Genomic DNA, 17,182 nt, shown 5'->3' on the forward strand with positions numbered 1-17,182 from the left:
GAGTAAGCTGGTGAAAGGAATCATGGACTGGGAAATGTATATACTTATATACACAATAAGCTCCTTTCCATTTCTCTCTACTTTAAAACGTTGCTTCTCTGTGAATAGATTTATGTGTCAATGACTAGGTAGGTTGCTCTTATTTTGTTCAAAAAATTCTTTTGAAACATCTTCCCTGCTTTGTTAAGTTCCCCTTTCCCCCACCCACTTATCCTCCTCCCTCCCACCCCAGCCTCTATATTCACAAGTTAATAGGTTAGTAACAATATTAGTAAGAATAGTAACAACAACAACAACAACCAACAACATTAATAATATTAATCCCCTATATTGGTATAGCACTTAGGATCTACAAAGCGCTTTCACATCCATTATCTCATCTGTGCCACAGTGCATCAGTCATCAGGCACATAGGCCTTTAACTGTGCAAGGAAAAGAGAGCAAATGTTAGGAGTCAAGTGGTGAAAAAAGGGGAAGAAAAGGCTAGTAGTGAGGGATGTTGGAACTGTGAAAGTTTTTTTTTTAAGGTAGTGGAAGGGAAGGCTGAACCAAAAATGTGATTTTTAAAAATTATTAAAATTTGAGATTTATGTTTATTATAAGGTATCCAAGAGTAGTCATCCTCAGACTATGTCTAGATGGTCTCAATTGGTTGTTTCCACATATTGTTCAACTTACCGGATCTATATGTATTTAAAAACAGGAAGGAAAATTTTGTCAATCTGCGATGTCATTTTTAAAAATGACATTGGCTTTGCAAGCTCAACATTTAAAGAACACTAAAGCCATGTTGTGAGTGCACTTTTGATAAAACTGGAATAAAACATTTAGGAAACTACTTAAATAAAAGCAATCTATGTATTTCATTTATTATTAGTGTCAATTCTATAGCTATTTTATAATTTATCCCAGACTATTATAAAATATATAAAACTGAGAATAAAGTATCAGCAATATAACTTTGCACTTTAAATTACTTTCCGCTACAGATTTTGCTTTGGAAAACAAACTTTCAAAGCAGCTATTTTATTTCCTTGTACAAGGGTCTGTAAATGCAAATACTCTGTCCCTGATGGACTTAGCTGTTGTGACCTTTAAGCCTTTCCAACATTTTAATCCTTAGACTTAGGAACAAACAAATCTTTATTGTGCCTTGCTTGTTCATGTTTCCACACAAGATAGTAGAGTTTAAAACAGTCAAAAGAATGTATGCATGGATGTGTGTATGTATGTAAACACACATGCATATTGTATACACATGTGTGAGCGTGTATATACATATAGATTTAATAATCACTGATGATGGGGTGAATGTGGGAGATGAGGTAAGAAGATTTGGCACAATTCAAACATTTTCCTTTGTTTTGGTCATTTTTATAACACAACATATGTTTCCACTGTGATCTACAGGTGCTAGCCACAAAAGTGGGGGTGCTTAATAGCAAGAACCACTGGAATGTTTCTAGTAAATTAACAGGGACAAGTCCCCCCAAATACTCACAACCAAATGTTGATATAGAAGTAAAACTATATACAGTACAGTTACCTATTTGTAGTTTGGCACAGTGTTTTCCATTTTTTCCTTGTGGGCAAACAGTGCATAAACTACTTGTGCAACTGTATGACTTTTAAAGTCTTTTACACAGAACATTAGATTAAAGTTTGATTTCAAAGACTTATTCCCACAATTTAAATTTTTCTTTAAGCACTTACAGGTCAACATATATACCACAAAGCTTATTTTGAAAGAAATAAAACACAAACATTAAATGTCTTTCTGGAAAATGTGAGTCTCTTCTTCAAACACAGGTAAAACCCAAAATGCTTTTTCTGCTTTTAAGAGATTGTAGTTGGAATCTCTGCAGAAAATAATCAAAGAATTTATGCCATCTTAGTAAGTTTTAGTGTATGTCCACAAAGGGATCATACCATATAAATATATTGACACCATACTAGATGTCGTCTGATGCAGAATGATAGAGAAAGTACTCCTAATTGCCGTGTGTTGACAAGTAATGCTCTTTTGTTGAAATGATCTTGGCTTTTTGTCTACATGACCTTTTGATTATGTTGTTCAGAATCTGTCTTTATTGCAAAGCCCTTCCATTCCAAAAATCAATCAAGAGCATATTTTAGTTCTATTTTTTAATAAGCAATAATTAATGCAGAATAAGAGGAAAATGTAGCCTCTGTTAGAACTTATCCCTAACCTAGCCACAACAAAATTGGCCGATATTTTGAGTGGCTTAAAGGAACAGGGATTTCCATGCACGTTTTTCTTATCTTTTTAATTTGAAAAAGGAAGAGAATAGGAAAGAGTCTCTCATGCAAACTTCTGCTTTCAAGAGGGAAAAATGAGGAACTCTGGACTCAGCAGGTAGTAGGAAAGCCAAGGAAACATCTCTTCTTAGCCATTATGGTGCAGTATTACCTCAGTTTTTCAAAAGAAGCTGTCCCAGCCTCATCCTTGTGGACCTGCTCTCGTTCCACACGTTTCCCCTTATATTTCTCATCTCGCAGGGTCTTGGAGCTGGCTTTGTGACGATATAATTTCTTGTGTGTTGGTCCATTATTGCCTGAAGTGCTCACATTACTGTACTTTTTATCAAAGAAGGTAGATTGAGAGTCCTCATTGTAGCCAGGCATGTCTTCACGACCAGGATCAGCAACTGCTGCTTTCCCGTTGCTTTTGCTCACAACTTTGACTGATTTGTGATTCTTAGAAGCTCCTGAAGACCCATTATTAACCTTTTTCTTAGATTCTTGTGGTGTACCAGCTAATATTTTGAGGGTTTTTAATTTCAGGCTATTGGAATCAGGGGAGTAGAATGTGTTGGACTCCCCTTGCTGCTCCATGGGTTCCCAAAGGGGCTCTATGGAGGCCATCATGAATCTCTGCACATCTGCCATACCAGAGGCAATGTTGGACAAGATATAGGAAGGCTCTTGAAATTCCCGTTGGTCATCATCCAGAAGGTTGTTGGTATTAGTGACTGTACTCATGTCATTCCAGGCTGGCTTGCTTTCCTTTCCCAAAGCCCAGTCTCCGGAAAGTCCCTTCTGACTTGGAATCTTCACAGGGGCAACAGGACCACCATGTTGAATACATTCAGTCTTTCCACTGGAGGTTGTGCTGTTGGGTTGGCCCCCACCACGGCCACTCCCAGTCTGCATTTTTTCTTCATTGACAGCAGCCACATGTTTCCCTTTCTTTGTTGATTTAGAAACCTGGCGGGAGGTTTTGCTAGGTGGCTTTTCACCCCCTTTGTTGCTGGCTTTGGGGGACTTTTTCTTGGCGTTTTTCTGTGAAGAACTTTGGCTCACAGCCCCACTCTTGCCAGGTGAAACTTTCTTTTTTGCTTTTGACACTTTGTTGTTGGCACTGATTTGTCCAGCGGACTCGTCAAAGGTTGACAGGCAAGGGTTTTTTTGGAGCAGGCCAACAGAGTCCTCATCATCGAACATATGGAACTGAAACGGATGGTTATTTACTGTAAAGGCATCATCCACATGGACTTGTTGTGAAAGGGTACCACAGTCCCACTTGATTTTCTCCATGCTGCCCAACGATCCTGGGACACCCTCTTGGAATGCCTTCATGGTTCCTAGTGTTTTGACACTCTCACATCTGGTACTTTGAGGAGAAAGGCTGGGTGTGTCCGGTGGAGACATTTCTGAGAGGGAAGAGTGGCGGAACTTGTCAGGAGTGAAGTTGGAGATATCGAGGAGGTCAGTGGACTCTTTTAGTGGTGCGATCTCATCAATGCTCTGTTGGATCACCAGTTTCGGGCTGCAGTGGGCCAAGAAGTCATCAGTGATCTCATCATCACCATCGTTTTCACAGGATTTCAAGCTTAAGGGACAATAATTGCTTGAACTGACAGAAAAGGGAGTCATTGAATCAAAGTTAAAGAGCCGGCTGTCATCGTCTGTACTGAGTGGAGGCTGCTGGAAAGGAAAGCAGAGCTCTCCGTTATTAAAGTGACACAATTGGTAAGAGTCATCAGATGGGAGATGAGAGTCCTGCACAGAGGCATACAGAATCTTGTTGCAACCATTGCTGACATTGTTGAGGCAGACAGGACTGTATGTTAGAGTTGTGAGGTTATTCTCCATGGAGACTACTTGGGACACTTCGAATTCATCAGATTGGTTTGTGGTGATCTCCCTTGAGACTTCAGTCATGAACTCTTGTGGGCCAGATGTAGCCTTGTTGGACCACATGCTTCCATAGTTGCTTGCTTCCATTTTGAAGTCATGAGATGATTGTTGCAGCTCAGACTCAGAAGATGAGGACAGCACACAGTCCTGAGAAGACTGGAGAGGTACAAATGATTTTTCCATTTGAGCAAGGCTGGCTTCATTTTGATCTGGAGAATGGCTGGTGAAGTATGAGATACTAGTATTATTTGACAAGTCAGAAGCATCTAACAGTGTTTGCAGATACCCTCCAGGGATAACAGGTATATCAGTGGCAACATTAGCAGAAGATAAAGGCATTTCAGAAGAGCAGGTGGTTGGTAAGAAAGTGGAATTCTTAACTTTTGTCTCGTGAAATTCAGACAGATGGGAACAGTTTGAGGTTCCAGGAATGACTTCATTCTTTAAATTAGCCTTGGAGGACTGGTCTTCTAAGACAGGGCTCATTTGAACTGGTTTGTTTTCTTGTCCGGTTTTGATTTTTTTGGATTTTAACCTAGCTTCACTTTTAAATTTAATTTTGTTGAGCACTTTTCTTTCTGGCCCCTTAAACTCTGAGTCTTGAGTTTTGACTTTGACTGAGTCAGGGACTATGATGCCACGTAAATGTGACCCACTGGCACAGCTTGGAGCAGCAAGAGGTGCTGACTTTGGTGTACCTTTGAAGCTGCCTTCTTCTTTGTGATTACTAGCTTGTTTTTGATCACTGCAGAATGAAACCTGCTTACTGCTTGCTGAAGATTCCATGGATTGGATCTTTTGAATCCTGTGTCTGTTGCCAAGCTTAGATTTTCGTTTACGAGCAGGTGGCAGGAATGACACCTCAAAGTTACCTGGTTCAAAGCTTTGCTTCTGGCATAAGGGTGTTTTGATGGCGTCTGTGTTGCTGTTTCTCTGCTTTTTCTTCTTTTGCCAGAAGCCCTTCAAAGGTGATAACTTGGCATACTTACTGAGCTGATTCTCACTCAAATTTACTGTTGTCTCACTGGCATCTACCTTACTTAGCTTCACCAGCATGTTCTTCTCACCTTTAAAACGATTGATGATGATATATTTGATAATAACAGGGGGCTCCTTGCGGGTTGCTTTTCTTCTCTTTTTTGGACACCATTCATCATCATCTTCTTCTTTCGAACCACCTGGAAGCCATTCCTTTCTCTCATTTACTTTTTCCCCTTCTAGTGAGTCAACATCATATAGATAATCTTCACTGTATCTGACTTTTCTCTTGGCTCTCAGTCCATAGTTCTGCTGGGAAGACGAGCTTCCAGAATTAGTTTCCCGAGACATATAGCGGCTACAGTCTTTGATCTCCCCCATGGCATCATATGAGACCTCAATGAAGGAATTATCATCACTGAAAGTTCCTGATGTCTCCAGGGAATTAGTAAGATGGTCCGGCTTTAGGTTCTTAAATTGCTCTACCCCAGGCCCACTGCATGGTTTATTATTTAATTCAGGCTTTTCTTCATTATCCTTTTCATCTTTTTTCTCTATACTTTTGTCTTCATGCACTTCCTCTTTGTCTTTTTTCTTGTCCATGTTTTTATCTTCCTCTCCCCAGATGATGCTCACATCGGGGACCTTGAATTGAGAAAAATCGCTGCTCTGCTTGAGGATTCCACTCTTAGATTCCCTCTTGGGACATGTAGTAAAGACACTGGGGAAAAAATTGAATTGGGCATCCTCCTGCATCAGAAGGGTGGTCTTATCTCGAACATTGTCCTGAAAGGACTCGTATCGAATTTTGAGGGAGCAGACATCACTGCCCAGTGTTGATTCATCATCATCGAACATATAGTTATCCACATCTTCTTCGGAGAAAAGGTTAACAGACAGTTCATTCTTGGAACAGAGGTCAAGTAGTTCAATCTTACTCTCACTAATAAAAGTCTCAAAGTAACCCCAATCCTGATTGGAGTTTGCCAGTAAAGCTTCTTCTGTATTGCACTTATCTAACAGTAATGCCTCATAATAACCTTTCTGAGTTGGATCTTCCAAGTCAATGTCAGGCCTTTCAGTTTCTCGCCTGTCTCCTGCCCTTGGTTTATGCAGGGGAAAGCCTAACAGCTGGTCTGAAAACAGCTGCTCTCCATATTTCATATTTTCTCCAGCATTAATGCACTGAATCCCTATATCAGAGACTGCACATGTTTCATAATCTCTATTTGGATCACTGACTTTTAGACTGATTCCTGGTTCAGGATCTACTGTTTCTTTTGACTCCATGAAGCAACCTAGGCAAGTCCGGCTTGGCTGCATGAAGCAGTCTCCATTCAGAGCCGACATGCCTGCGGGCTCCATGATGGCAAACGGCGCTTTCTCACACTCACTGGGCAGCGACCATGTGTTCAGGCCTTTTGCAACTCCAGATGTGAGGGAGATGGCATTCACAGAAGCGCTATTAGCGGAATGATCAGGTGCTTCAATGAGGCCCAAAGGAGACAGAGGGCTCTGCACACAGGGCTTCTTAGGCGGCAGAGGTAGGAGACCCCTAGGAAACATTGGGGGCTCTTTTTGTACCACTGGTATAGGTTGGACTGGTGTAGTAGCTTCTAGAGCTACAAATGACTTCATTGCCACATCCTGGTCCTCTGAGTCTAGAGAAAAAGGAAATAAAAAACATGAATAAAGTTAAAGATCTTAGATAAGATTCATTAAGTCTCTTTTTCTTAGTCAGTTTCTAACACCTGGATATCAGAGCCTTTTTCTCTAGCTTTATGAATCACCACCAAAATAGTAATAAAATAACCCTGATTTAATACTGAAAATTCATACTAGTGAAAAATAATCATTTTTAGGTTCAGATTCTTCTTGAAGAAAAGATAGAGCCCCTCGGAAATAGTGAAAGAACTGGACTGATGGATCAATTGAAAAGTCAAAGCTCTCAGAGGGGGAAAGGCACAGGGTGCCATTCATCATTTCAGCTATGAGACACATAGCCATACTTGAAAACTTATGTTAGAGAGGTTCCCAGTGAATTACATACTTGTAATTTACTAGCAACTTTGAGGAACTTCATTTAGCAGATGGATTTGACAGCCCAAGCTGATTTATCTGAGAACTCTCAGGGATTCTTCTAGCTCGGTTAAAGATTTGACAAGTTTAGATTTACATCAACTTTTGATATATTTTGGATTCAACCTGTCTCAAGTTTTTATATACTGAAAATCTACATAAATTAAAAAGACTACCAGGAAAAATAATGTTAATATGGCAATTAAACTCTCTTACCATTTTCTTTGATCCCATTAATCAGACTGTTTTCTTCATCGGCTGAGGCAGCAATGACTTTATCTTGTTGGTTATCCATGGATGTAGCTTCTTACTGTTTCATCCCAATTTCAAATGTCCTTCAACCTGAACATTTGAAAAACATAATGTTAGTCATTCAGTTTGTCTTATTTTGTATTTTACATGTTATTTCACTGGGATCGGTTTTCTCCATCGGCTTCATTATTTATGCTGTTTTGGGTTTTGAGTTTACACCTACCATATAAGGTACTTGCATTTCCTACCAACAACTATATACTGTATTATCCAAGACCAAAAACCAGAGGAAGCAGTGAAATGTAAAAAATTAGCTTAAATTATAGCTGCCCAATTAGGAAATATGCAAAGTCTAGGATAACTAAATAATGTGTATATATGTGGAAATTAGTTTTGTTTACTTTGTTTCTACTTTAGAGGATGAAAGTTCTTTAAAGACAAACCAATTCACATTTATACATTCATAGTTAATTTCTTTTTATTGTTAAAATATAATTACATCATTTCGCTATATTCCCTTTCATTCCTCCAGATCCTACCATGTCCCTCTCCTTGTTTCACTCCCTCTCTAATTCCTGCCCTCATTTTTTTGATATATTTATATCTATATATCTATATCTGTATCTATATTCATATATATACCTATATATCACACTTATTTTCTCTGTGTCTTAAACTTTGATTTCTAACGTTGAAAGGGATAGAAAACTCCTTAGTTTCTTGATTTGACTTCAATAGAATTTTGTTAACCATTCCTCTAAAACACATCAAGATTTTTTAAAATGTGAATATAATTAAGATCAAGATTTTGTGAAAAGGTTGCAGCCTTGTGTGACACTTTTAAGACACAGTACAAACATCTATAGCTCTTCATTTTTGCCCATTTACTTGGGTATTAGATAGATTGGATACGACAGATCATTCTACCTGAGATAAAGATGACCATCAAGTGCCACTTCCATAAATCCCTACTCATTTCGGCTAACCTCTATCCCTAAACATTCTTCCCAGTCAAGTTTTCTTCCCTTTATTTAAAGGCACACACTAATAAGGCCATATGCCATCACATGCCTGTAATTATTAGTACTCAGTAGGCAGAAGCAAGTTAGAGGTCAGATTGGTCTACATAGTGAGACCATGACTCAAAAACAAAGCAAAATAAACCAGGGCCCAATGAACTCCTCTGGGACCTACCTTCTATGAGACACCAGGTATGCCTACTATTTCTAACCCTATGAACCTGCCTGGCTACCTCTGGGACTTCCCTTTCTGGTACCTACCAGGTAGAGCCATTCACTCTCTTCCTACAGACCTGCCCTGTTCCTCCACCAGAAAGAACTTCTTTTACCATTGTAGCCAGGTAGGCCTATTCTTCTCCACTCCACAGACTACATGGCTACTATGGGAACTCCCTTTCTTACATCATCAGTAGATTCTGCTCCTTCCCATCCTATAATTCCAACCAGCTCTTCTGAAACATTCTTTCCCTATCGTGCCAAGCAGTCTCTTCTTCCAACTTATAGAGCATCCCTTTCTCTGAGTCACTGGGTATATTTCACTTTGTTTATCCTCATGGGACTCTGTACTCTTCTGGGATCTTGCTTCCACATGCTTCCAGGCCACCTGTCTCCCTAAGAATCTTCTATCCTCAAAGTTCAGATTAGGAACACTACTCCTGACACTATAAGTTTGTTCCTCCAGTGTTTCCCAGTATTTCCAGGGAAGTCCTAGCCCTCTATACCGCACCCAGTTTCTTGAGAGCTCCTGTCCTCAACCTTCTATAGCTTAATGCTCTCATGGATGTTATATATGCTTACACTGAAACAAGAAAGGTGCTTTGAAGAAAAAAAATGATTCAACTAACAAACTACTTCAGGTGCACAAATTCTAGTATAGAGACAAAAGTAACATGAAAAAACAGAACATGTCCCCCTGTGGTGGTTTAAATGAGAATGTCCCCGAGAGGCTCAGATATTTGAGTATTTAGTACCCTGTTAGTAGGCTATTTGGGTAGGTTTAGGAGGTTTGTCCTCGTTGGAGGGAGTACCTCACTTAAGACAGGCTTTGAGAGTTTAAAAGAGTTAACTAACTCTACTTCCTGCTTACAGTTCAAGACGTGAGCTCTCAGCTTCAAGCTCCAGCCATCATGCTTGCTTACTGTCACAATTCCTCTCCATGACAACCTTATCACTCTGGGAACATAAGCCAAATAAACCCTTCCATCTATCAAGTTGCCTTGGCCATGATGTTTTATCACATCAACAGAAAATTAGCAAATATAGCACTCCCAAATACCATTACCGATCTCACAGTAATGAACGCTAATGAAAATGACTGAGAAGATCTTCCTGACAAAGAATTCAAAAGAATGATTATAACTGTGTTCAAACAACTCAAAGAGGATTGGCATACAGTCTAAGGAAACCAAAGAGCTGAATGAAATGTGGAAGTCAATTCAAGATATGAAAATACAATTTAATCAAAAGAATTGTTAAAATCCAAATTGAAATGATGCTGGAAATGAAAAACTTAATAAGTCAAATAAAAATCCCACTGGAAACCATTACTGAAAGAATGGGTCATGTGGAAGGTACAGTGTTGGCGTGAAGAGGAACTCTATCACTCAGTAAAGGACAATAGAATTTAAAAAATAAGCAAAACACAGGGGAACTTTGAAATACCTTGAAAATATCTAATATTTGAATTATGGGTATAAATGAAATATGCCACAGTGAATGCATGGTGACTATTTTTAATAAAATGATAGAAGAAAATTTCCTAAACTTAGAAAAAGGGATGTCCATCCAGGTAGAAGGGACCTATACAACACCAAATAGACACACTAGAAAAGAAATGCCCCCAAGAAATTGTTAATGCTAAACATAAAAATACAGTCTAAAGAAATGGCATTGAAAGCTGCAAGAAGAAATTGTTAGATCACTTATAAAAACAGGTCCACCAAAATAAACCTGATTACTTCACAGAAACTTTAATGCCAGACACACCTGGAAATATGTATTCCAAGTTCTGAAAGACCAAAATTGTCAACACAGACTATCATATTCAGCAAAACTATCAGTTAAAATTTAAGGAAAAATAAAGCCTTACCATAATAAAAATATATTAGAGGAATTTGTGACCACTAAACCAGTTCTATAGAGTTCACTGGGAAGAATATGCAGTCTGTTGAAGAAGCTGTGGGCAGGCCTGCTTTTCGTCCTGCCCGGCTCCCGCATGGCTAGCTTAGCCCCAGAAATGACAACACACAAATTATATTCTTTTAAACACTACTTGGCCCATTATATCTAGCCTCTTCTTGACTAACTCTCACATCTTGACTAACCCATTTCTAATGAGTGTAGCACCATGAGGTGGTGTGTGTCTTACCGGGAATATTCTTAACCTGCATCCATCTCAGAGAGGAGAGCTATGGCATGTGCCTGGAGAGGAGAGCCATGGCGTCTGCCTAACTTCCCTTCTTCCCAGCATTCTGTTCTGTTTACTCCACCCACCTATGTTCTAACCTCTCAGGCCAAGCAGTTTCTTTATTAATTAACCAGTGAAATCAACAGATTGATATATGACACTCCCACATCACCAGTCTAAAGTGAAGGACAAACACATTCAAGAAATCATAGTGAATATAAGCAAGTTCAGAACAGTTAATCAAAAGAGATATATGAAAACAGCAACGTCACAACAAATAACAGGAATTACTAAACACTGTCCAATAATAACTCTCAATATTAAAGATCTCAATTTCCCCAGTAATTAACATGTTGGATTATAAAACAAGATCTATCTATCCATCTTCCTGCTGCCTTGAAGGAACACACTTCAGCATCAAGGACAGATATCACCCTGATGTGGGATTCCCCTCTGTATGCTAAACTGTATTATAATTAATGTAGTTTTGTGTGATTATTCAGTTCTGGGTGACTGGGAAACCAAAAAGCAGTCTCTGTTTACAAATGGCACCCAATGTTTGGAAGCATACATCCACATAAAGCATAAGAAATCTTGAAAAAGTGGCTTCTAGATCCACAAGATGGGAGTCAATTGGAGTTTCTCGGTAGCCACATTTTCTTTTTTTTTTCAGATTGGCTTTGTTTGCTGAGCAGAGGCATGACTCCTTTAAGAAACGACTTCCTGACAGCATTAGCAGCAAAACCTGCATGGTTTCTCTAAGAAATGACTTCCTGGTTCATTCTGGTAGCATAAATTGTTCTGAATCTTTCAGGAGGTCTTTCTTGAATGGGGTTTGTGGGTAGCTTGCTGCAAGTTATTTGGTAGCAGCATGGGCCAATTGCTTTCTAGAGTTGGGGTGGTAAACATGGCTTCCAGAGCTGGCAGTAAATGGACCTCTGCCATGTTGGAAAGCTAAGCAGCTTAGAACAAACAGTTAAAATGGGTGCTCTGGTCCTAGCCATGCCTGCTTAACAGTTTACAACAGTGATCAAAAAAGGATTACAGATACTCAATAAAGACACATTCAGACAGAAATAAACCTCTGAACTGATCATAGTATGTTTAAATAAATATATGTAGGCTTAAGAAAAAAAGAACAAAATGACTATAGGCAATTATAGAAAGAAATAGTTTTAAAAGTAATATAAAAGAGTACAGATAGTCATAGATTAAAGTAGTAAAGAGAGTAAAAAAGTGCCATGCAAAGGTGGAATATACACAGAGAATCTAGATTGTATATATATATATATATATTATTGTGTTTTCTTTGAATTTTTGCTTGTTAATGAGCTAACTGCAGAGAGACATTTGATTGTGGTGGCTGCTAAGCTAAACCAACATAAAGGTATCTTGACTTCAAAATTTGAGTCTAAAAAATGTTACTTTGGAAAAGAGGTTCTGCTTTTGTTTCCACAGAAGATGAGAACCTGTGGATTCCTTCTAGTCTAATGTGGTTTGATGGAATGAGACCCTCTGAAAGGTCTCCATGAACCCTAAGAATGCTTCGCCCCAAAGCAGCAGGAAGCAGTTTGGAGAAAAACAATGCCCAAATTTCCAAAATGATTGTTTATAAATTTTATTTTCATTTTAAAAGAGTTGGTTATAAATAATTATAAATGATATAGAGATGAATATTTTGCATTTGTATAGAGCTTGGTCTATTGTTATTAAAGTAAATTTTGTTACACTGTGTATATGTATTTTTGCTCTTGTTTAAGATATTGTGTTTGTGCAGCTCATTTGAAAATGTATAGTTAAAATTACAGATTAATAGATTTATTATAGTCAAACTTTTTGTCATGTTAGATTTTCTAGATATACAGAGATATATTTCAGTTTGATAGATAATCTTCAACACTTTAAAGACCTATAGAATATGTCATTTAAAAGGTTTAAGAACCTATACTTTTCCCAACAGTGAAACATGTCTGCTTCTGGCAGCAACAATTACTTCAGTGAGGATGATGGACATTGAAGAAACTTGTTATGGAATTTGCCCACAGTGTGACAAGGCTAGCCATTTTGACAATAAACTGCTCTTGCCTGGACTGCTTAATGGTGTTCTGTATAAACTGGACATGCAGGATCCACAGAAAAATAACTGCTGAATCTGCCTAAAGAAGGTGAAACATTCCTTCAAGGTTCCTGCTTCATGGAAGAGTCTGCCAGACATTCTAAAGGACACAGAAGAAAGTAACTGACAAACTGCCAATATAGGCAGAACTGTCCTTCAAATTTCCTGCTTCATGGAAAAGTCTGATGGATACTATAGACCTGTAGGCTGAAGATGAATGCCCCAATGGTACAGAACTTTGGGTGACTGTCTCTGTCAACTCTAGAACTTTGGAGATTGTTTACAATACACTTCCTGTTTACTTAGGTAATGTTATAACCTTCTGGGATCTTTGATGGAGATGAAGACAGATAGTTATAGTTACAGTTTTTCTTAGTTATGATAAAAGATAAATTAGATATGAAATTTTAGATGCATGAAGATAAAATAGATGATAAAATATTTTCTTTAATTTTGCGAGATACAAATAGACTAAATATTGTAAGTGTAATTCTTGCTTGATACCTGTTTTGCTATATGTAATTTTACTATGTTATAGTTCAAATCTTCCTTGTTATTTAGACAGAAAAGGGAAAATGATGTGGGATTCCCCTCTGTATGCTATGAATATGTTTTATTACAATTGGTTAATAAAGAACCTGCTTTGGCCTAGGGCAGGGTAGAATATAGGTAGGTGAAAAACCTAAACTGAATGCAGAGAAAAAGAAGGTGGAAACAAATAGATGCCATGTAGCTGCAGAAGGAGAGAGTCACCAGAACATTACCAGTAAGACACAACCTCATGGCCATACAGATTAATAGAAATGGGTTAATTTAAGATATAAGAGCTAGCTAGAAATACACTTGAGCTGTGGCCAAATATTAATATTGTTTTTGTGTGATTATTCAGTTCTGTGTGGCCAGAAAACCAAAAGGCCATCTCTGTTTACATCACCTCATGGTTGAAAGGATAGAAAAAGATATTCCAAGCAAATGGAACTAACAAACAAGGAGACATAGACTTAAAATGGACTTCAAAACAATACAAGTCTAAAGAGATAGGAAAGGAAACTACATACTAGAGAAAAAATCCTTACAATTTGAAACATATGTTCCAAAAACAGGTGCAACAAATTCCATAAAAGACAAATTAGTAGATTTAAAATCAACATAGTAATAGTGGGTGCCTTCAGTACTCTACTGTTATCACAGGCAGATTATCTAAATAAAAAAAGCAACCAGAAAATCATTGGACTTAAATAATATCATTAATCAAATAAATATAAGAGGCATCTATAGAGCATTCTACTTGAACATTAAAGAATATATATTCTCAGCAGCTCATAGAACTTTTTCAATAATTGATCACATATTAGGATACAAAGTAAGTATTAACAAATAAGGAAAGTTGAAATAATATTCTATATTCTATGTAATCACAATGGAATAAAGCTAGATATCAACAGTAACAACAACAAAATAATTTAAAGAATCAAACAAAGAGCTGGTTCTTTGGAAAAATAAATAGTATTAATAAACTCTTAGCCAACTTAGCCAGGAGAAACAGTTAATGCAGACATTATTGCCATTACTTAAAAATTAAATAATTAAAATTAATGCAATTACAAATGAAGAGAGAAAATATAATAGATAACAATGGAATTTAGAAAATCATAAGGACATTGGGGAATCCCATTCTCAATAAGTATATACAAGCACACACACAGAGAATACACACATATACAAACAAGCACATGCACGAACACCCTCCCTTCCCCATCTATAAACCTAACCAAGAAAACAATCAACAATTGGGATCTCATGAAACTAAAAACTTCTGTACAAAAAAGTAAAAGATCAATTGAACAAAGAGGCATGTACCAGGGCTCATAGCTTCTACTTTGTGATAAACATATTAATATGGGAAGGGAAAATCCTTAGACAAAGAATGACAAATAGCTAATGACTGCTTGGAGAGACTTAGCCTCTCCCAGGGACAACCAACCCTTATTGGTTGTCCAATACAAAATGGCAGTCGTGAAACTATATACACACAAACAAAAAATGGACTCAGCAGGTTGTATTTATATATTTTTGCACACACACATGTGCACATGCATTTATAACAAGAATAATTAAAGAAATAGAAGTTACCAACTTGAGGGTGGTTGGGACATGAGAGAGGTTGGAGGGATATGCTGGAGGAAGGTTGGGAAGTGGGGAAAAGTGATATAATTTTATTTCAATTAAGACAGAGGCATATTTAAAATAAACGAATAAATTAATCAATGCATTATTTGTAGATTTCAATCCTTAGTGTCTTCTAGTCTTTTATGTTTATTGTTAATTTCAAGAAGGTCTATTTTTAGTACCAGAAAGGTCACACAGAAAGAGGAGTTATGTGGCTAATATCATAATGAACATAATGGCAGATCCATGAGAATAACTCAGGACTTTAATAAAAATATCAGTTTTCTAGTCTTAAAAAACCAAAGTGTTTTCTTCCCAATTCTTACCATTTTCAACCTCTACCTACAAGAAGGCTATACAAATGCAAATTTCTGTGTTACTGACCTGTATTTTTACTCTCTTCAGGAAAACATAGTAGTGAAACACTGTTTCATACAAATATTTATTATTGCTAAGAACTAATGTTCTATGAAATATATAAAGGAGCAATATACTTAAGTATCAAAAATTATCCAATCTCGCATTTCAGTCTATCATCTAAGGAAGTGCTAGAAAATCATAGGTATGATGACTGGCTTTAAAATGTTCTATTAGCCTTGCATATAATGTTCATCTAAATCAGAATTCAACTTCTTAAGTCTTATTTCCTTTTTACTCTGTTTATATTTTTCCTATATTCAATAATCTAAATATTCTTGCTTTTATGTTCTTTTTTAACTAATATAATATCATACAATAAAACAAAAATTAACACACCAATTTTGTACAAAACAGAAGGAAAAGAACTCAAGAGAAGGCATCAGAGATCCACTCGTTTGCACACTGAAAAATCCAATAAAAACACTAAACTGAAAACCAAAATATATACAGAGGGCCTGGAGCAGACCTGTGCAGGCCTGGGATCATTGTAGTTTTTCCTGTCTACTGCAGGGGGAAGTTTCTCTGACGATGGCTGGGTAAGGTACTGATCTATGAGTATAGTAGAATGTCACTATCAGTCATTTTATTGCTATGTTATTTAGTAGAACAGTAGTATTTGGTTTTACCCAACATCCTTGGACCATCTAGTTTCAGGTTCTTGGTCACCTAGGCAATGTCAGGTATGGATTCCATTTGAGCAGTGGGCCTTAAGTTAAATCAGATATTGGCTGGCTATTCCCATAAGCTCTGTGTCACCTTTGCCCTAGAATATCTTGCAGGCAGCACAACATTGTAGATAAAGGGTTTGTGGCTGGGTTGGTGGTTTCTATTTTGGTATTTATTATGCAGAGTATCTTCCTGTAACAAAGATTCTAGAATGTAGGGGTGAAGGCTGTGTGAAGGCACCGATACGACTTCTCCATGTTCAATGAGTTGTGTAGGTGTTGTGTTCAGCAATGAGGTGTTGTCATCAGTTTGTGGATAACAATCTATATTATGTTCTCTTAATTTGTGACCTTTTTGCCTCTAGGCATTTTACACTGGCAATTCTCTTTGCCAGGCATGCCTTTCCTTTCTCAGTTCTTTCCCATCCTCTGGCCTTTTCCCTACTCAACTGTACTTTGACACATTCTTTAACTCTTACCGCTCTTAACAAAATTAGTCTCTGCCCTTTAGGATCTCAAAAATCTTTGATCTCTTTCGTGGTTATCCATCACTTCTTTATGTCTGGTATCACCTAAAAGGCTATATGGTACTCCTTATCTCTAAAGAGCCTGATTCAGAGTGTGGTTTGTACTCTGTAAACTTTGCTTTAAAATGATGTTGAATAGTGTGAAAAGCAGAGAGGGAATTTGGGAACAGTACACATTGGGCCAAATTTGGTATGTATATGAAGATACAGCAGATAATACATACTGAAACTATGCTGTGGAGTTATTCAGAAGGACACCACAGAGTTTTAAGTGGTGAAGAACATTAGAACCAGTGATAATGGTAGAGACAAATGTAGGAAGATAAGGCCAGGCATGCTAACTCATAACTAATCCCAACACTTGAGAAATTGATGCAGGATGATCATCA

General features: G+C 37.5%; 1 protein-coding gene across 2 annotated transcripts in view; it reads right to left on the reverse strand.

Moving 5' to 3' along the window:
* Positions 1–240: 240 nt before the first annotated feature.
* The window catches only part of Nexmif (neurite extension and migration factor), a 78,564-nt gene continuing 61,622 nt past the window's right edge, over positions 241–17,182 (reverse strand). Inside the window, exons 2-4 of one of the 2 annotated variants that reach the window (XM_057759163.1) lie at positions 7,435–7,560; positions 2,432–6,800; positions 241–1,859 (exon numbers count right to left, since the gene is read on the reverse strand). In XM_057759163.1, coding sequence (XP_057615146.1) covers positions 1,766–1,859; positions 2,432–6,800; positions 7,435–7,513 — 4,542 coding nt within the window. In that variant the 5' untranslated portion in view covers positions 7,514–7,560 and the 3' untranslated portion in view covers positions 241–1,765. Of the gene's footprint in view, positions 6,801–7,434; positions 7,561–17,182 lie in introns of both variants that reach the window. The other variant, XM_057759162.1, reaches the window with a different exon arrangement.

The sequence above is a fragment of the Chionomys nivalis genome, chromosome X (genome assembly GCF_950005125.1).
Source record: "Chionomys nivalis chromosome X, mChiNiv1.1, whole genome shotgun sequence".
Classification (NCBI taxonomy): Eukaryota; Metazoa; Chordata; class Mammalia; order Rodentia; family Cricetidae; genus Chionomys; species Chionomys nivalis.